General features: G+C 34.2%; 2 protein-coding genes across 7 annotated transcripts; one reads left to right on the forward strand and one right to left on the reverse strand.

Annotated features, from left to right (window-relative positions):
• Window positions 1–37: 37 nt before the first annotated feature.
• On the reverse strand, window positions 38–5248 carry Vret (vreteno). 2 transcript variants are annotated; one of them, XM_076775978.1, is made up of 10 exons: window positions 4963–5248; window positions 4647–4695; window positions 4266–4540; window positions 3988–4173; window positions 3503–3635; window positions 3258–3424; window positions 1123–3167; window positions 872–1038; window positions 561–801; window positions 38–487 (listed from the first exon to the last, which is right to left on the reverse strand). In XM_076775978.1, the coding sequence occupies exons 1-10, from the start codon at window positions 5013–5015 to the stop codon at window positions 300–302; spliced, it is 3504 nt and encodes a 1167-aa protein (XP_076632093.1). In that variant the 5' UTR covers window positions 5016–5248; the 3' UTR covers window positions 38–299. The 2 variants fall into 2 exon arrangements, with proteins under 2 accessions (XP_076632093.1, XP_076632092.1); XM_076775977.1 differs by having other exon boundaries at window positions 4647–4701.
• A 975-nt stretch (window positions 5249–6223) lies between these two features.
• LOC143346152 (uncharacterized) lies at window positions 6224–21559 on the forward strand. Of its 5 annotated transcripts, XR_013080378.1 has the most exons (10): window positions 6224–6866; window positions 7060–7147; window positions 7359–7469; window positions 7733–8375; window positions 8890–8982; window positions 10303–10461; window positions 10547–10850; window positions 11220–11496; window positions 17299–17515; window positions 17585–21559. XR_013080378.1 is itself a non-coding variant. In XM_076773959.1 (9 exons), coding segments are annotated over exons 1-9 (1737 nt in total). In that variant the 5' UTR covers window positions 6224–6864; the 3' UTR covers window positions 17359–21559. The 5 variants fall into 5 exon arrangements, 4 of the variants coding, with proteins under 4 accessions (XP_076630074.1, XP_076630075.1, XP_076630076.1 ...); XM_076773959.1 differs by having other exon boundaries at window positions 17299–21559; XM_076773960.1 differs by having other exon boundaries at window positions 7736–8375; window positions 17299–21559.
• The last annotated feature ends 238 nt before the right edge of the window (window positions 21560–21797 follow it).

Consider the following 21797-nt stretch of genomic DNA (forward strand, 5'->3'; position numbering starts at 1 on the left):
AATATTAATAATGTTAAGGTATTTTACGGTTTTGATATCGTATTTATTATCAATAATATTCACATATAAAATTTACCTAGATAATATATAACTATTTTGGTTATCGTCAAATAATTACTAATAATTACATCAAAAGCAAACACAGCTCATGGAAATGAAACAAAACATAATAATAAAACAGTCTTAAAAAAAACTTAGTCTCATCTTTCTCAAAATATAAAAAATGTGTTTGTAAGAGATTAACTGCCTTTTCTTTTTTACAATGGAGTGTAGAAGTTGCACAACGTTGGTACTTTTTTTTACTGCGACAATAAACCCTCTTCAATTAGTTTCTTCCGAATCGACGGCAATTCTACATCGTATATTTTGCTTTCTTCGTCCCGTTGAATAATCTTTATTTCGATTGTGTTATTGTCACTGATCAATTCTGAAATCTTATTTTGTATTTCGGGAGTATATTCACCGTTCCTATCAGTGGGTGCTAAATCTATAATCATATAATAAATTATAGTAACCAATATTCCAAGCAAAATGTCTATCACAATAAACATCATACTTACTAACGATGTTGCAAATACTAGCGAGAGAATTAGTAGTAATAAAATCTTTTGGCATAAGTCGTATGTCTTTATGACTAACATCCTCCGTATTTCCAAAATCAATAAAAAATATTGTACTTGTCGTAGAAGTTTTAGAACGACGATTACAAACGCCACGATACCATCCACCTTCGTAAAGAGCAAGACATAATTCATTCTCACGAGGAATATAGTAATCAGATTTTTCGCAATATTTAGTCATCTGCAATACAAATAAAACAGCATATATACAATATTATAAATGCGTGAGTATGTGTGCAATATTGAAATACCGATGTAGGCATTATATCCGCAATATAGGTCATTAATTCATAATCTAATGGACACATTGCATATTGATGGCCATTACAAATGGTGTATGTTACAACAACTTGACTGACGTCGCCTACTTTTCCTAATTCAGCATTTGTTATATCGTTCGACATGTAGCACGTTGTATCTGCAACAAATTATTGCTACACTTTAATATCGATCTAAAAAATATAGCTTAATTTAAAAATGATCTTTATTTTTAGATAATTACCTTTTTCATTAGTTTTCTTCCAAATCGGTACTAGTAGTTCAGATATCGTTTTATTAATATCATCTCCGCTATGAGATTTAAGATAAACGCCATCTTTGGACGGTATGCCATCAAATGTACATATCAATGGAATCTCGATTCCTACTAATTGACTAAGATAATCACTTATTTCTTTCGTCATAGGAGTATCTTGAGGAACATCTTTTAAAATTATTTTACTCGTACAAACTCGAAGCTCTTTTAAATCATCAGTTAGGATTTGAAGTTTCTTCATACTGGTAACTCCTATATTTCCAAAATCAACATATACAATAGTAATTTTATCATCTGCCACTCCAGTCACAATCGCTCGGTAATAATTATCATCTATATACTGAGCTATCACCATTTCTCCAACAACTGGTAATTCTTTCAATAATGGAGCCGTTTGGGCACATTTTGCAACACTTTGCATAATACGATTGTAGTGTTCTACTTCTTCGGTAGCCAATGACCGAGCATACAGATTAACATGATTCCGGAATGCAGTCAGGCAAACTTCGGAGCCACTTTTTAATTTAGCATATTGTATTCCTTTTTGTTCGGGCATTGGAATCCAAGGCTTTACAGTAGCTAAAAATTTATCTTTCTTCTCGTTTACAATTTCTATTTCAATTTCATCTTCTCCTTTACGCGTTATCGCTTTAAACTCTACTTGTTCACAAGTATCAAGTTTATATTTAGGATTATTTACTTTCATTATAGCACCAAAAGCACAAATGTTTAAAAATTGTTCCGGACATGGCACGGTTTTACCGATTGGCACCATTTTGGCTTCATCTATTACAGCCATTTTTAAGGGAGACTCGAGTGATAAGACATATCCCCTGTACCAATCACCGTTTGAAACAACTTCGCCGCATATTAATTCTCCTATTTGAGGTCTGTGATTAGAATTTTCTGCGTTTTTTTTACATATCAAAGGTAATTCAACCAAAAGTTTCTCAAACGTAGAGTATACTGTGTTCGATAATAATGTAATACTGTAAGTATTATTACTCAATTCTGCATGAATGTCTACTATTCCTGTTTCTCCAACGACCAAATCATTTATCGCATATTTCAAGTTGCTGAAAGGACTTGGTATCTTATCATTAATGAGTGCTTTTGGAAAAACCGAATTTTGATTAACTTTTACATTTGTTGGGGTAGTCAATAGGGAAGTTTCAGCTGCCTGAACTACATGCGTTACCGGTATATCATTTTCACCCTGAACTTCGACATTTATTACTTCATTGGAATCAACAGATATCATTTTTACAAATAACGTATCCTCATATTTGAGGTCTTTATATTTTTGGCTTACTTTTTCAGATAAACGAATTTTAGCACAAAATCTTGCAACAGTTTTGAAGTGATCAATTTCCCGAAAATCGTCTGTTTGTATAAATTCATCATTCCCATAATCTATATAATGCACTGTTAAAGGATCTAAAGACAGAACTAAAGCTCTATGCCATACATCTTCATATTTAACAGCATAAATATTTCCAACTATTGGTACTACTTTTTCTGCCTTTTTCGCTTTAAGTTGTAAATTTTCCATTAATTCTACAAGATTCGAATTGTCGTTCACCTTTTGAATCCAAAATTCACGGCCCGATTTCACAATTATTCGTACTTCAATGAATTTTGATTTTGACAAAAATGTCCGTTTTTTAAAAGCTAAATCTTCTTCTATCTTTATTATATTATTATTGGCATTCAAATTTTCTTGTTTTTTAATGAAACTTTGAAGTCTATTTGATACATTGGGGACAGAAGTAGTCGTTTCAATGCATTTAGATTCATTGTCGAGTAAGTAATTGTCGGAAGTTTTTGCATATACATCTATCGTATCTTGGTCTGTTAAAACAGTATTTTGATTATGATTAGGCGATGCCACTATATTTTTTACCGTTTTTGGTCTGCGAAGAGGCATTTGGATAGAAGAAATGTTTCTAGGTGTTCGTTCTGCAGTATTTAATTGTGACACATGTATAGTATTAACGGCGGTCACTAGTGATCTAAAAATAAAGGAAAACAACAAAGAACTTTAAGATATATGCTAAATTCGAAATTCGCAACAATTATTAGTATTATAAGAAAATACTCACGGAACAACTTGACATTCCATTTTATGTTGCGGCCAATCAAGTATTTGGCAAGTTTCACTACAATAGAAACTACGACATCTTTCACAGCTAAACTTTGTTATTTTCGAACATCTCTGACATTTTCCAAATGCATTTTGTAATGAGTCTTTGCCATATTCGTATGAACCCTATTAAATCAAATTACAGTACACAGTCTTCAGAACTTTATAAAAATCTCATTAACGCTATTTAATATTTTTACATACAGCCGCACGCTTTTCATACACCTTACAGATCTGGGTTTCAATTTCAGGATTTACATCTGGGAGTTCATACAATGTATAACCCCGTCCAAACGAGACGCGTCGTTTGCCATCTTGTGTAATCATTAATTGTCCCCTAATATATTTTAAAAATAGTTATATACAATCACTAATAAAAATATTCAAATATCAATATCAATAAATTTTATGATATTAAAATTTACTAGTCCTTTGTTCCTTTTCTGTTATTAAAACGGTCTCATACGATAAATAAAAAAAAATTTGATTGTTCAGTGTATATTTACTTTTGACTAATTAGTAAAACTATATTGATGACTAAAGATTTTTGTGACCAACTGTATGTATGTACAGTAATGCCCACTTAAGTGACCGCACTTTTGCCCACTTAAGTGTCCGCGCTCGGGACCGGCCACGGTCATTTAAGTGGGCACTCTTGTACATACTTTGTATAAATTTTCAAACATTACCTTGTCCACAATACATTTGTATTTTCATAAGGTCCTGCACTTTCATATGGATTAAATGTATTAGGATCAGAAGGATATGAATATAATAAATCATCTTCTATTGTATAATCGTGCTTTGGAAATCTTTCATATGATCCTGCTTTAGTAAATAACTCTAAGGGTTTGCCACGTCCTTTTGTTTGTGTGCTACATGAAATTACAAATCCTTTATTCAAATATAATTTTTATTTATATTATAAGTATCTATTAATCTCACTTTGTTTTTGTTATTTACTTACAACGGTCTATCTAAAGATGGAACATCTTTTATGTTGTAATTTTCCTGTTGCTTCACATCCACTGAAACTACTGGTGTTATAGACTGTATTGTATTTGACTTTTTTTCTTTAGCAAATGATACTTTTAAACGTAATGGCGGTACATTATCCAAATCTCTAATACAATTCTCTGCTTCATGATATGTTCCATAGGAAACATAAGCCCAATTAGCATTTTTACGGTAAAATTGTCCAATAACTGTTCCATAGTGATTAAAGATTTGTAAAAAGCCATGCTTAAACATTAAAAATATTTTACTTACAAACTATTATTACATTTTAGTAAATTATATGTAAACAAATGTAATAAATATAAAATGGTCTAAAATTTCGTATACGTACCTCGTTTAATTCGTCAGGTAAATTATTCACATATAAAGTGAATTCTTTGCTAGAACTACAATATATCAAAATTTATATATGTATGTATAAAAAGATATATGAAAAATACACGTGCTTTAGTTTATGTTTGATACGGAAAAAAGAAAACAAATCGTTTACTTCAACATGTTACTGTTTGAAAGGAACATGCACGTGTTCAACCGCGATATAAAATCACAGAAGTAATAAAAAACTAAAATCAATGATTTGTAAGAATTTCGAAATAACGAAATGATAATTGCATATAAATGAAATTGTAAGGACGTTTTATATTTACCTGTTACACGAGGATGTATCTTTTGTTAATACATCCGATTCATAAAACGCCATCGTTAATGTAATTGTTTTGACACTGTTTAATAATGGTGAATAAACTACAGAAGTTTACATACATGTATTTCACCCTCGCACATGAAATATATATATATTAAATAGAAAATAATTCGAAATATATATTCTATTACAAAAGTTTCCAAATGCTAACAATGCTTTCAAAGAACTTCTTTGTTGGTGTTTAGCCGCACGAGTTCCACACCACCCAATCAATTTTCCCACCATTAATAACACTGATTTCACACTAGTTAGGTGACCACGTTGCCCGCCAAGTCTTTGTCTTAACTCTGGAAGTACATATGGTTTAAGAAAGATTCAATTTTAGATGATGCCTATTGGCCAATTTGTGCATATGCCATACAAATTCCTTTCAAATTACAGATTCTTTAAAAACGGCGAAGTGTCGCTTCTAGTTGTTATATATTCTGTGAGTCTATGCTCTGGTGGTCAATGTGTTCATCACACTTTCGATTTGTAAGCTAGTTTCCACTGAATATTTAATACTCGTACGAAATATTTATTTCATATTTAAATATTCGATGTAAATAAACCCATATCGAACCAAAATAATACGCATATTAAAATTCTTTTACAACGCTGAAAAAACTTTCATAAATTCGAATAATACATTGAACAATATAGCAAATTTGTCCATATTAATTTCTACATTTTTAGTTAAATCTCAAAAACATAATATACTTGTATACTTTATTTGTATCTTAATCGCACTTTTTTTTTTATAAAATTGATACGTTTGGTGCAAATGCTTAGAAAGTACTATTTTAATCCACGTATCAAAAACGAGTACGGTGCAAATTAAGTCTGTATCGTCTGCATGCGTCCGAAATATTTTACACGAAAATGAAATTATTCGAAGTTGCATTTAACCGTTAAATATTTCGTTTACTCTCGTGAAAAAAACAAAACAGCGGTAATCATTTCGAATGAAAATGATCAGAATAATGTAGAAAAAAATTGAAAAAAATTTTAGAGTTTTGAAAAAGAATTATACGATTTTTATGAGATAGGTAAATAATCGTTTCCAAGTTTCGCACGCGACAGGTTGCGAAAACCAATGAGAAACGACGACAGTTGATCGCGAACCAATCAAAGCGAACGGTGTAACGGGTATAAGCGTCACCGGGTGCTGACCTTGGTGGCGCTTGGCTGCATTCACGGAAGGCGCCCGAAAACGCTTCGGAAAAAGGCATCGGGGGCAGCGCGCGTTCGTGTCGCCCATTGTTATCCTCGTCGCGTGTAATGGCTACCGCAGAGTTTGTTGATGGTACTCGGTCTGATTGTTTGCGCTACGGCCTATCCTGAGCCACGGTACGCGGCGACGTGGCCCAACCGGACGAGAATAAAATCGAGAGGAATCGTACGCCGCGAGGTACCGCCAATTTTATGCGACCGAGAAACCCGCGCTTCGTGCACCAGTCGCCGCAGCCGCCACCGCGCTTGGACGACATGATCTGCGCGGGTCAACGCTGCTCGTTGACAAGCGTGTAACAGAAAAACTGGTACCGGGACATCCACGAGGTGCGAGATATCAACGGTGTTGTGACTGCCGTGAATTTTAACGGAATATAACGTACTAAGGAAGCGCATTGAAGCTCGATAATCGATCGCCATTGATTTTCCGTCGCGACCACGGCCCAACCGACACGAGGAACTCGTTCTCGGATGTTGTATAGGACGATAGACCGAAACCAGTTACCAAGGTATCGCCTTCGTCAGGATTAAGTGTGACCAGCTGCGCGGCATTCCGCGCCGCAGTCATGGCAACTAGAAGATCATCCGTTTGGCAGCCAGACATGTAACCCGCGGCGCCCGTGTAGACTATCACATGTGAGTATCGTGTGTCTCGCGGTTACCTCTCGAGCCTCGATCCTGTCTCGTTTTCCTTCGATTTATCCTGCTGTGCGATCTACGTTGAAGTCATTCCTTTCTACCTTGATGTGGCTTTGATCAGGGGGGGATCAGAGTCGACATGCTGGGGTATGTTTTATTTCTGTTTAACGAATGCCTACTGATTGTGCAGGGTCAAAGGCAACACATCAATGGCCCTAGAATCAAATGGCAACAACGTGGTGTGGTTGAACACAACCCGTCCTGATCAAATACAACAGGTATGCACCTTGTATACCCACAACTGACATAAAGAGGAAACTAGTTTTCTCCTGCTGGTATTTGTTCGCTTTTCTTGGACGTTCGATGCGTATTAAAGTATATCACCGTACGTAGAATGTCTATCCAAACAACGCATTGTAGAATGTTATTGTTTTTGGAAAGAGTGTTATACAAGTATCGTAGTACCTAACGATAACTACCATTCGACAGAGCCAACCAATCGAGCAGCCAGTGAAGTGTTCCATGTTTACTCAAACCGAGCAAACCAATAGTTTTACTCAGACGGAGCAGAGCAATTCGAGCTACGGCGATCAGAGACAGGTTGTTAATTATTGAAATATTCACAGAGATGGGTTCTCATGTACGTTGCAAAGTACAAAACATTGAATTGTGTAAATAAACGTTTGTAGTAATTATTGTTGAAAGGACTTCAAAATATTTTATTGTTTCCCAATTGCTCTGCAATAAACATTTGTTGTTATAGTGTTATTTACTCTCTTTGAAGAATTATATTTACCTGTCTCTGTAGTAAAGTATATTGGATGTAACGATCCGATGAATTATTGCTTAGTATTTATTTTCAGCAGCAGGCAGCAATGTTTGACCCTCAACAAATACAGCAGCAGCAAGCTGCGCAGGGTCAACAGTCACAGCAACAGCAACAACAGCAACAGTCTCAGCAGATGTATGTTACGACAGATAAGAAGGAGGACAAATCCCAGCAGCAATCAGCTACTACAGAGTTCCCTTTCTATTACAATGTCAACATGCTGCAAAAGGTTCAGACAAACGCAGTGAGCACAATTGGTGCAATCACTACAGATGACAAAGGTTGTTATCGTTTCGATGTGCAACCTGTTGGTTACAATACATTACTGAACCAGATGAGTATTGCGGCTGCTACCAACGCGACTTTCAAATGTGACCTGTGTGGTTTAGTCTTTGGACACATGAGCTTATTGAATCATCACAAACGGATTCACAATACAACGCCTAGTAATCTTCAGCAACAACCACAGCAAGTTGTTGTGCAAACACCAACAACAGTTACTGTTGCAACTACACCAGAGAGACCATATACCTGTGATATATGCGGAGCATGCTTTGCGCTACCAGGAGAATTGAAGAGCCATAAAACAAATATGCACCAGAAACCAAAGGTGCAGATTTGCGAAGATTGTGGTAGCGAGGATCCTTGCGAACATCATCCCACTAAAATGAAAAAGAGTATGTTTTATTAGTCTTTTACTATAAAAGTTGTATTCTAAAAATTTGGGCAAACTTTAGCTTTTTTCAAAATTATGCATCTTCTTTAATATAAATCTATAAAATTTTGTTAAAAAAAAAAAATTATGTCAATCTTTTCTTGAATTTTACACATGGTTTTAAACAAAATCTAGAAAGTAAAAGTATTCAGAACGTATATCTATCGTGAATTGTACAAAATGTTTTTAAAAATTGCATTGTTTACCTGACGTCCGCAATCACGGTAATCAGTGCTATGTAATCTAATATGATAAGTACTGTTTTAACATGAAGCTCGAGTTCTTGAATGCAAACATAAAATAAGAAATATCTTTTCAAATATTACGTTTTTAAAGATTATACTTTAATACTTTTTTCTACATCTACGAAAAAAATTAATTCCACTTGCTTATTGTACATTGTGATACTTTTTAAATAGCGAATGTAAAAACTGCATGAAGGAGATGTAAATTTAAATAGAATTTTATGTTTACAGCTATCAAACCTGGTCATCATCCTGTAAAACGAAGGGGTGTCACCAGTGTTACCAAGTGTCACAAGTGTAATGGTACAGGAATAATTTTTATTGGTAAGTAAAAGTTATCGCTGTCGTGCTTCATTCAGACTGAAGAAAAATGTTTATTAACGTGATACAATACGGCGTTGTTTTAAAGTGACATGCTCTATAAGGACATAAATATTTTTCAAAAAGTTCGAAGTTTCGAGATGGTGATGAAAAACATTTTTCTTTTCGTGTCGTAATCATCTTTTCCTCTACTTGTATCATTTCATTACTGTCATGATCGTACATCGGGCGGTGTATGGTAGGTAAACACGACGAAAAACTAGATTCCGGAATCAGTTCCCTCGCAAAGTGTGGTGGCTGCAAGGCGACAGGCCGCATCATCATAGGAAGTAAGTCGGAAAAGTTACAGCCAAAAAGAACACGGGATTTGTATTACGTAATATATTCCATGATCACCCACCGATGATTGGGCCGGCCGATATTGGATTGCTAAAACCGTTTTGATAATCCAATGGAGAAGAATTAAATCCCTGTAAAATGTCATTTCATACGAAACAATAGTTACGATCGTTGAATAATATTCATTCTGCATTTTTCTCATGAACTCGAAAATTCATACTATGTTTAATAAACATCAAAGTTCGCTTTTCGTACTTATAACAGGGAAATACACTTACCACATAAACTTATTACTAGTAAGCTTCTTTTGATATTGATAACATTTTTTAACATTTATTTGCATGCTGTTGATCGTGAGTAGTACAAAATTTATAAGCGTTTGCTAATTTGGTTTTCATTATGTTAAAAAGACTTCAATTTGTTGCGATATATTTCGTTTCCTTTTTGGTAGAACAGTCGATATCTAAATTTAAGAATTATTTGCATGGAATAAAATCTCCCCTAAGGGACAGTTTTATAAATTTGATCTACTAATCTTTAGCATTCTTTGGTATGTAACAGCTCTTTTAAATTTCAGTTCACTTAGTTTCTTTTCTATATCACGATATACAGACCTTGAAGAGATCATTTTAGTATTTTCAATATAGCTTAATTATTTAAATGACAATGTAAAACTAACCAGTTGGTAACATTTGATTTCATACCTCATTTTTAGCTTCCGTACTAATATTCGTAACCCGCATGTTCAGACTTTTACATAAATGTATTCACCTTTACTAAGAAAAACTAATTATATATCGCAAAACGGTTACTCAACTGCATAGAATTTTTTCGGATGTGTTGGGAAGGAAAACTCTTTCAAAGAACCATACACAATTCAGTGGCACACGTCTAAAATATTCAACGGATCAGCTCAGAGCACATCCTTTTGTAGAACTGGCCCTTTGAGGAAAACTAAGAATTTGGACGTATCTTTAATTACAGGTGGCAAACAGAACAGTCAAAATCAGGCAGAGAAACCGTTTCATTGTAATGTGTGCGATGGAACATTCTCCCGATATTCGTCACTATGGTCCCATAAGAGACTTCATTCTGGGGACAAACCTTTCAAGTGTGATATTTGTGGCTTAGCTTTTGCAAAAGGTGATTAAATACAAAAAAAAATGATTTTTAATAACTTATAAAAATGCATCACACACGCTTAAAGTATTCATTTTTATCGTTGCAGCTGCTTATCTGAAAAATCATGGACGAGTGCATACTGGTGAGAAACCATTCAAATGCAGTGTTTGTGGTATGCAGTTCTCGCAAAGTCCTCATTTAAAGAATCACGAAAGAATTCATTCTGGTGAACGCCCCTATCAGTGTGAAGTGTGTGAAAAAACATTTGCCAGACATTCGACTCTTTGGAATCACAGAAGAATTCATACCGGTGAAAAACCTTACAAATGTAGTATATGTGGTTCGGCCTTTAATCAAGCTACACATCTGAAAAATCACGCGAAAGTCCATACTGGTGAAAAGCCACACAGGTAATTACGATTTCCTCTATTTCTAGTGTTTTAATTTTTTGTTTCTTTTTTTCTTTACTGATATTTTAATATAATCTCAATATTATTGTACCTGTTTTTTATGTCTATAGTCTGTATAGACTAGTGTTGTGCGTGATCGCAACAAAAACATATGAAAGTTTGAACATTTATACCTCCAAATGAAGGCTCATTCAATGACGATCTTTTAGGGTTCGCGTAATGATTTCCACATCCGTATCACGATCACATTTATAATCACAACATTCCTCCCTTGTTACCGTGTAACATTTATTAAAAATATCTTTTTGTAAATATTAGAAACAAATTTTTGTTTTAGTTGAAATAGAATAATTTGATCTTTCCTTTTAGATGTGATATATGTGAGATCGGATTCTCCGATCGTTTCGCATTAAAGCGTCATCGTGCAATTCACGAAAAGTACGGTCAAACAGCACGGAATCAGAACACGAACAATGCAAATAACGCACAGCAACCAAACGCGAGCAATCAGCAGCAACAGCAGCAGCAGCAGCCCCAACAAGCGCAGCAAGGTCAACAGGTTGTCGTGGTGAATACCACAACTCCCGTTACCGTCAGCCAAGGTCAAGGGCAAGCGGTAATGCTCGAAGAAGTCTACAAGTGTCAGGTGACCTTCCCAGAGCCTAAATGATTCAGCTAGAGAGTACCTTTCAGGAGCTGGTAAAGGGGTTAATTTTTTAACCTTTTTAAAAAATAGAGCGAGAGAGAGAGGGAGAAAACAACAACAAATAGTAATTAACATTGAGAACACGGTACACAACGCGTGCGTGCGAGAATGTAAAGACGTGGTACAACAATTCGAGACAAGTTTCCAGGAGCGACTGTTGGCACGCTATTTGTGCGGAGATTTAGGTTCTGGTGGGTGGATAAGGTTTTGGTGTGGACGCAGTCGGGGTATACGTGAACGAAATTGCAACGCATGAGAAAGGGAGAAACGCATAAGAAGAGAGAGAGACTTAGCAATATTTTGCGTGAGCGAGTAATTTCCAGGTGACTCGGAAGAGTACGGGGCTCGTTGAAAATCGAGAAAATCATTTTGTGAATGGAGTTACGAAATGATATTGGAAAAAGGGAAAGGATGAGTGAGATATTCGTTTTATATTTTCTCATTCGAAGATAGACGCGTTACTTAGAGAGAAAAAAAACCATCGACCCCGGATTGAATAATAAATCTCGTTTGTTCGAACGATAATTGGTAGTTTTTTTAATTGATTTACGAATCAATTTAAGATATTTAGTTTTCGTTTTGCTTTCTTTTGTTTATGCGCGGATCGTTTCGTATGATATTAACCCTGGAAAGACTAGATTGTGGGAGGCTTGCCAAGTCCACCAGTCGAAGAATCTTACAAATACGCTATTTCTCTCGTGTAAAATGTTATTTATTTGTCATTTATGTCTTCAAGGTTTATATTTAAAGGCACTTTAATCAGCAGCATCTATCGTTAGAAATATTTTTAAGAAATATAAAAAAAATTGATTTTTTGTAGCTTCTAGAATAGAATACCTTCTTAAGAATTGGTTTTGATTTAGTGAAAATACTATTTTAAAAAAGATAGCGGCAAGAAAGACCCTATTCGTTTAATTAAAATTCACTCCCTACCAGTTTGTACGCGCATGTTATAAATATAATAGGAAACACAAGAGGGATGATATGAAAAATAATTTTTCATTCCTAAGAAGAGTATTTATATTTTAAATATTGTTTTTCATAAATAATTATGACCGACGAAGGCAGATTTGAGAAATCCCTTTAATCTTTTATAGTTCACGGGGCACTATTTGAAGCAGTGTTCTCCAAAGTAGGGTGATGAAAGAAAATTTTTAACATAAAACTACGTGGACAGTTGAAATATCTTTTCCTACTAATACATTAATTATGCAAGCTTGGCAACCATGGGAGAATTTTTTTTTTTATATCATGAGATCTATTTTAGGCACTGAAATTATCATCTTCTTTTATGTTCTACTGCGAAGAATCCAAATCATACAGGTTGAAATGTTTAAAATATATTCATATTTAATCCTCTAGTACATAATGTTCCTGATCGGGGATCCAATAAAGACAATCCTAATAAACTTATTATTTTAAATAATAAAAAATTAATCGTTTTGATAAATTAAAACTTATGTAACAAAGAGTTAAACTGATGCTTGTTTCAGACTATATTATGTTTTTAATTGAATTTTTGGTAATAGTTTTAAAAACTACAAAAAATCAAAATTAATCAAATCGATTAAGAATCATTGCCTCAATATGACGACTCGTAGCTCAGTCTTTCTAGAGTTAATGGAAACGAAAACAAAGAATTGCGTTTATAGATTTATTGTCGAGATTTCATCATTTACTCGAACAATAACGTGTGATAGATCGAAGTAAATCTTTGGCTAGGCAGGAAGCGCAGTAACCCTAACGCTCTAATACATGGCAAAATTGCGCAAAGCAAATGCACATTTTACTAACGGCGTGGCGAATGTTTTTGGGCGAATCTGAAATACACACGGCAACATAAGGAGATCAACAAATCCGTTCCTATACGTCTGAACCTCGGCCCTTTCTCAATTAATTTAAGTAGAAAAACAATAATACAAAAATAATCAATATTAATTTATGTTATTTTGATTATCTCTTACTTTTGCTAATTGGAATTTAATAACTGGATAAAGAACAAAGAAAGGAAAAAAGTGTAGACGATTTAATCGTTAAGAAAAGAAGCACCATCTATATGCGCGTTTTTTACGTTCAAACGGAAGTCGTGGTGCGAAACGATATCGCGATTTGAGCGAGCCCTCTTCCGTCCAGTCATTTGGGATCAGAATAAAAAAATTGCGTTTATTGCAACAACAACGACCATGATATAGATTCAGGGATGGGCAAAATGTATTGCAAATATATTCGAACGACGAACATCTTACTAATTTGTATTCTGTTTGTAGTCGAACGCTTGAAAGTATTTGTATACGTTGTGTTCAGTAGCTATTAAACTACTGAATGTACTTTTATTCATGTTCATCGTCGAATGTAAAATACACAGGTACTTTATAATTGGTGGGTCAGAGAATATTTATAAGAACGATGAATTTATTACATATTTTTTAAGGATTGATAAACAAAATTCATACATTTCTAAATCGTTTATAAGTGAATAATTAAATTACTAAATTTCTAAACAATGTTCAGAGTATTTAAAGTTCTAAATACTTTATTTGTTTGTAAAAATATAAAGAGCAAACGCATTAATATTATATACATACAATTTGAAACAACGATGTATTTTTTATTCATCGGTGAAAGTGAATATAAGTATTCGTTACTTAGATAACGAATAAAAAATGATATATTCGGTATTTGATGATTTAATTTATTAGCGAAATATTAACAAATCGAAAATAATTTTTTCGTTAAGTATTAGTAAAGATTTATTTTATTGTCTGAAAAAATACCCACCCCCTTAATTTGTGCCTGCAAGCAAGTTATAACAGTATTTAATATTCGACAGCATGAACGAATACAAACTACAAGCGAATGTCGATGTTTGATAAGCAGAGAATACATGTATTAAGTTGTCTATCACTTGTACTAAACCATGAATACATATATTCGATATTTTAGATATATTTCAATTACAAAATTATTCAAACTGTGCCCGTCCCTGTATAGAAGGACATTTAAAAAAAAAAAAAATAAATAAATAAAAAAACAGAAAAAAAAGAAATTGACGGCAGGAACGACGACCCACGATGAAGATTTATATCTCACCGGAGCTGCAATAATTAATAGTGAATATCGACGAGCAGACTAATCTGTTTTATAATTTTAAGGCCGTGAACTATATTGAATATCAGTTAACTAAATAGTTGCTAGTTTGTAAACGGCAGTTAGCTAATTAGATTATCTATACATATACATACAATTAATTTTTATATCCCCACTTGTTAGGAAGCGACTGCGCGCGCTGTTGCTGAAACTACTTCGAATAATGATGTGAATCAGAGATATCTATTCGGTTATAATAAGAAGAAAAGTATCAATGGTCCCACAGCTCCGACTGGTCGGCAAGCTGTGGTGTCGACGATACGGTCATGATGCACTCACACCATTTGAGGAGAAAGAATCGCTGTTCCTCGAATATCATAGTCGTCTAACGTTGTTTTTCGCGATCAGGCATTTTGTTCGATCTTTGACCTTCGTCTGTTTTATTTTTAATTGAAACTTTAATGGTAAACAATAGCTTTTCGAAATTTTTTCGGAAAGTGTTATCGTTAAATCCGCGAGTAAAATAGATTTCATCTTATTGACTTGCCAAACGATGTTTTTGTACGAGAAGAAAGTAAAAAAAAGAAAAACAAATAAATCAATGTTAACAATAAACTAACTTTAAACGGGGGGGAGGGGGGAGGGAACCGTCGATGACTCGGTGATGTCCCAAATCTCTTTTATACAGTGTACAAACTGGCTATTAATCACGAAGTATTACGAGGCAGAACGTTTATCTAAACAGATGTGATCGATCCTTGCAGCATCGATCGTTTAAATCGGTTCTCGAGGTTTATTTCGCGAAGGGTCTAGAATTTTTCTTTTGGGGGTTTTCTTTGTTTTTATCGATATAACTTGTAAAAATAAAGATATGATAATTACGTTTAATTTACTTTTAATGTGGTCATAATACCTGCTACAGTATTTCTCGATTAGATTAGATATTTCTTTCGATGTTTAATCTGGTTTTCGTTCGCGTGCTCGAGCCTCGTGCTTGGGTGGCTTATCGAAGCGACGAACAGCATAAAAACTAGTTCCGTTTTTTTCTCTTTTCCAAGACTGAGTGGCGCTTGTCTCAGCTTGCCAGTGCAATTGTTTCAATTACGATCACGGATGGGCAACATGTATTTCAAAAATTTATTCGATTTACGAATATCGTGTTCATTCAGATTTTATTTGCAGCTGAACGCTTGAATGTATTTGTGTATGCCGTATTCGGTAGTTAGGCGACTACAGAATACACAGATATCTTGTATGCGCAAAATACTTCATTCGATTTCAGTATTTGATACATTTTAACAGATTGACTGCTACCTTAATACTTATAAATTTTATTATAAATGTTCTTGACTTTAGGAGTAATACAACTATTCGATATTTCTATTTGTTACACTATAGTTTGAAAAAATGTCGAAGATATTCTCTAGACACAGTGAAAACTGATGTATGGTAGTCAACACGTTAATTTTTGAATAACGAATAACGAATATGTAAGCCACGAATAAATTTTTATAAGCATTATAAAATGTAAGTCATGGTCGTGTGTATATTGTATTAGCGTGATATTTGCTCTTTAAATTTTCTATAAATAAATGACTTAAATGACTTAATTATGTATTAATTGTTTATACAAAATTTATATATAAATTATTATAAATTTTGTTATACATTCTGAATCAATTTTGCATACACTTATAAATGTATCAGTTTTGCTATTTATTAAAATTTAAGGAGCCTTTAGAATGCATTAAATACATTTCTGTAAACAGAAATTCATGGAACCCTATATACAATTCATATATTTGTTTATTTAGGAGTATATAAATGTTTGTAAAAACGGTAAATTAATCAAAGACTTATACAAAATTCAAACATTTATAAATCGTTTATAAATAAATAACGAAATTTGTATATTTCTACAAAGTTGTTATATTTATAAATTTATAAATTGTTTATAAATAAATGAATTCGTAAATTGCCAAACTGTTTCCAAGATATTTATGTTCTTTAAACATTTATAAAAATTCTATATTATTTCAAATTCATTTGTTTATAAAAAAAATACGAAGTGCAAACGCAATAATACTATATACACAATCTGAAACAACGATATATCTTTTATTTGTCGGTGAACTGAAAACTGAATATGTTTAAGTATTTCTTCCCAATCAGATACCAAATACAAAATGGTGTATCGGTATTCGACAATACAGCGAAAACAAATTACGAGAATATTCAATAATCGAAAGCACGAATGACCACAAAATACAATGTTGATATTTAATCGCCACAGAGTTACAATATATCAAGTTATTCGTAACTCGTACTAACACTAAACACATATATTCAGTATTTTTTATTTATTTCAATTGCAAAATCATTGAAATGTGCCCATCCTTGATTACGACATACGACGAATGTAACATGGTAGTCAATGGAGAACACTAACGCTTGAATCTTGCATTGTTTTTATCGTATTTTTGTTTTCAGCCACTTTAGTCCGTACAATTTTGATGTAGCAAAAAAAAAAACATGTATAGCAGGCACTCGGTAGGTCAGGGTGTCTGATACACGATATCGCCTCTCTTATTTCGCTTAACGGCACTTTTGAAGAAGCAGAGTTTGTAAATATTACTAATTATACGATGTCCCCAGGTCGAAGAGGAGGGCTCTGACCGTTACGTTTTACGAAGCGACTCACTTTCGTTCGATTAACCGAATGAAAGCATGAAAACATAGTTCTTAATCCGTTGGACACCGATGAATCGCATTTACCACACACTTCGTCGTAAAAATCCAAAAAATTGCGCTAGCTTACATGCCGTCAAAATAATTAGAGGATCGCCTGATTCGGAGGAGACTTCAACGCCCAGTAAGGTATCCAACTTTAAAGGCCCCGTATACGATAGAAATATTATTAAAATACAACAAACTTTTCCAGCATGCTTGGCAGGTTGTTCTGAACCGAAAAGGTCGTACACACTATGGATCTATTTCCATCTGTTATCGAGCTGTGTCAGAAATAAGATACGCGTATTTACAATGACACGACCATCTTGTATTATCTATGTTTTGCTTTTACAGGAAATCTAAAGATATTGCTCAAATTGGCGGCCTTCCATCTGCAAATATAGCCCTCTGTTCCATTGTTGCAATGAACCACCGCAATTGTGATGTGCGATTCTTGATGTCTGTTGCACCAGCCTGATGCACCATAGCTGTTAATCTACGACTATTGTCGGAACGAAATCAACTTGCCGCTCAAGGCCACCGAGGAGCTCTCCTCACCACACTGGTTTGATTACCCCTCTTTTCATTTCGTTACATAATCGTGATTGAAAGACAGGAAGAGTATATTTGCAGACCAACGTTGGGCAAAATCTATTAATAGAAAGAAATGTTTTAGTTATTTATTATTTTGTGCCCCCTTGGTTTGTAAGGCGATTCCCTCCCGCTAAAAGTTGCATCCCCCACTTTGGAAAACACTCAGTATTTTGTACTTTTATTATTCGATTGAAAAAGGTACAGTACTGTCTCTTTTCTTACGATTAAACTCGAAACTGGTCGAACCCAAACGGGCTGTTCGAAAAAAATGTGATGGGATACAAACACCAGATCAGCAGGGTTTTAATTAGCACAGCTTCCGGTTACTTGAGTTGAAGAAACGTAAACATTAGTGTAGATGATTCCGTCGCAAGTATCCCTAACGTAGATTGATACAGTGAAGTGAGGCAGTACTGTGATCAAATAAATAATTAATTGTTGCCCAACTATGCTGCAAACGTTTTCTGTTTCTCAAACATGAAGGTAAGTTAAAAATGGGAGTTCGACGCGATTCGCGAAAGGGGAAGTGGCTTTGAGTGGCTAATTAAATTTGATTCGACTATAGTCGCAACGCAGAAGTAAGACTGAGCGCCGTAGATCATCGACCAACGCTCATCTCAATAACGGATGGAAGTAAATTCGCATTGTACCATGATCTCTATTCAGAATGACTTGCTAAACGCACCGAGAGTTTTCTATACTTTGTTAATCTCTATTTAAGATCATAGAATCCTTTCGTATTGGAGATCCAGTTCCGTTATTTCAGAATTCTTCGGAAACGTAATTTTCTAATTATTTTGAGCGGCATAATTTCTACGAAATCTTACATTGTCGTCACTTTTATACCAGAAACCATCGAGCCCTTTTTTTCGTGAATAAAAGAATGAGAGAATGAAAATATGAGAAAATGAAAGAATGAGAGAGAAACGCACTTTTATATATTGTACCTATGTTAAGAGACCTGCCAATGAGAGGTCGATGGGGATTGTAAGTACGAAGTACTAGGTAAATAAGTAATTTTAGGAATTGCGTCGTGAAAATTGTCGAAGGAGACACGGGACCGTTTGCGAAACAATACCAATAATTATTATGATGTTAAAAAAATAGTGATTCATTGTTTATATAAATTGTATCACTTTTTTCCCAAAAATATCCTAAGGTTTAGTACGGTCATGGAATTTGTTACAGATTTTTCCAATGGCAAAGTAATCGATCTTTGAGGGTACAGATTTATTTTATTCACGATCACGTGACTCCTTACAATTTTACCACGCACTTAGTTAATATACTGCGGACGAAACAAAACAATTCGGAGCTTCCATTTTAATCAAAACGCCTGGAAGCGTCTTCCTTGAGCCTCAAGAGGAACATAATATATCCTAACCTACCCGATTTATCAAAACTTCAGTTGTACATAAGCTCACACGAATTGTGATCGTCGAAAGAAAAGAAAAGATTTATTTTCCTGCGTCACATCTTTCTTTGGTTATCCAGAGTTTGAGGGTCGAGGTTTCAGGGTCATTACGCAGCTCAAATTCCCTGTAATTACACGCAGAACTTCGAAACGCTGGAAAAATTGTCTTTGCACGAATTTCCGGTCGGAAATATTTAGTGCTCTTAAAACGTTCGACCCTTTTAATCGCATTGATTTCAGAAGGACTGACGGCTTAACGATTTGTGCACGCCATTCTCGTTAATTAATCTTTATCTGGATTCATTGGTCTCCCCTCGAACGACACCTTCCAAATTTGGCTCTTCTTGCGCTAATATTTTAATAATAAATTCAATATAAAGACAGCGTACGCTAGCTGAAATATTTGGCGAATGAATTATCCAGGTAAGGATTAATCTGGATGTATTGAGGCGAATTAATACGTAAACTTTGTATAAGTAATGTATAAGTCTAAAAAAGTGTACAGATTTCTCGTCCGTGCTCGAAGAAAGATGATTTTTTGTACAAACTTTCCTCGTTGCCGCAGACTCGTTCCATTCGCGACGAAAGTGAAATCGAGTTTTCGTTGCTTTCAATTCTGTTTCTTTTTCTTTTGATAACGATGTTCATCGTCTAGCCAAACACAGAGAAAGAGACGTAAGAACGAAACGAGGTGGAAAAAATGAGTATACACATGGTATACGGTAAAACACGAAGTACCGCAAATATTTAGAAACATATTCGTAAAAAAAAAATTAAAGGCGTAGAGAAGGAAATCCATGAATAGACCTTAGACATAGCGTGCAATTTTACGGAGTTTCTTAATTAAAACGAAGGAGGAAGCTAATGGAGGAGAGAGAAAAAATGGGAAAAATATGCAGTCCTATCGTGACGATATAGATTAATTTTTACATGATACACGTTGTATGGGCAATAATTGCTGATCATACGAATTTTTGATAATAAAAAACACGTTCCTATTAAATTATCTGTTCATTGTCGTATTGTTAAGTCTTCAAAGCGATTAGAAAGACGGTATCTTTGAAATAGACGGGATAGAAGGACTAACTTGCTTTCTTTCTTACGAACGAGATGTAAGGAAAGAGTCGAATGGCCTCTTTGTAAGATAAGCAGAAACCGAGACATCCTACTTTGTGGAAAGTAAGAAGAAGAAGGAGAAAAGAACGAAATGACGTAAAGTCTCGTAATTTTCTATCATGACGACAAAATGAGGATAAAAAAAATAAGAGAAACATTGGTAAACGCGAATAACGACGTGAGACTGTATATTTAACGTAATTTATTTTCAAGGTATCTATCGAGATATTTTTTCATTTGCCATTGTAAAAATTTTTGGAAATCTACGCACTTTCTATAAGCTACTGTAGGATTGTAAAGTTATACATAAAAAAGAAAATGAAATTGTAAGATGAAGACGAAGAGAGGAGAATAATCATTATTTACGTCCTTTCGCAGAGGACCTCGGTTCGTCGGTATTCTCATCGTTAAAGCCATAACAGTACCGTAAATGTTGGCCCACAAGTGTTATAAATGATTGGTGATCTCGCGATATACTCGTCGGTTGTCACGGGAGAATACCGAGGACAATTTTACGGAGGATGTAGTTAAACGAAAACAAAAAAAAGAGATGATTACTTTTATGATGTAACAAGCTACAGACGAAGAGAATGTATTTCGCGATGCGTTCTTTTAAAACTTAAGTTTCAATCTTCCGTTTTCCTTTGGCTTCAACTTCCGCGAAGTTTTTAATTGAATTAAATTGAAAACGAGAGAAAAAAGAAAGTTTAAAAAATGTTTCAGTTCTGAACAATGTTGCTGGCAGAGAGAGAAAGAGGATTATTTGCAAAACGGAGCTAAAATAGTGACGAATAGCGCGCGGTGGTGAAGCCACTGTGAAGAAACTTATATGCGTGTATACACACCGTTTTGTATGAAGGAACAGTCGTAAAAAAGAAAAGATTGTCACTTTAGATTAGTCTGCTGTCAATATAACTAGAATTATAATTTTGAATGTAACATGTATCATATTGATTATTGCCTAGATAAGAAAACCGTACCGATTAAAAGTTAGCGCACGATTATATCAGACATTAGGTATAATAATAAATGATGTCCACTGGACATTTTCATTTTTGAAGACTCACGTGAATTTTATTTAGTGTACACGTGCATATGCGGGATTGGGACGCCTAAAATTGTGACAGCAAATATTCTATCTAATTTTAATAGTTACAATAGCAACTACGATTTTGTTATGTTTAAATCATTGAAATAGTCATTTTTGTAGGTCGATATTGCATCTGTTATTTTTTCCGTCCAAATTAGTTATATTTCTACTTATGTTTATTTTTAATGTTTAAATTTGTTTCCAAGAAAA

The sequence above is a fragment of the Colletes latitarsis genome, chromosome 10 (assembly GCF_051014445.1).
Source record: "Colletes latitarsis isolate SP2378_abdomen chromosome 10, iyColLati1, whole genome shotgun sequence".
Lineage (NCBI taxonomy): Eukaryota > Metazoa > Arthropoda > Insecta > Hymenoptera > Colletidae > Colletes > Colletes latitarsis.

Excerpts from the sequence above, each read along its gene's own strand:
- Vret (XM_076775977.1), bottom strand. The coding sequence starts at position 5,015 with ATGGCGTTTTATGAATCGGATGTATTAACAAAAGATACATCCTCGTGT. Across the intron at positions 4,541-4,646 it reads TACCTGACGAATTAAACGAG|CATGGCTTTTTACAAATCTT; the intron begins GTACGTATACGA and ends TTAATGTTTAAG. Across the intron at positions 802-871 it reads CGGATATAATGCCTACATCG|ATGACTAAATATTGCGAAAA; the intron begins GTATTTCAATAT and ends TTTGTATTGCAG.
- LOC143346152 (XM_076773959.1), top strand. Across the intron at positions 7,470-7,732 it reads GCTACGGCGATCAGAGACAG|CAGCAGGCAGCAATGTTTGA; the intron begins GTTGTTAATTAT and ends ATTTATTTTCAG. Across the intron at positions 10,851-11,219 it reads ACTGGTGAAAAGCCACACAG|ATGTGATATATGTGAGATCG; the intron begins GTAATTACGATT and ends CTTTCCTTTTAG.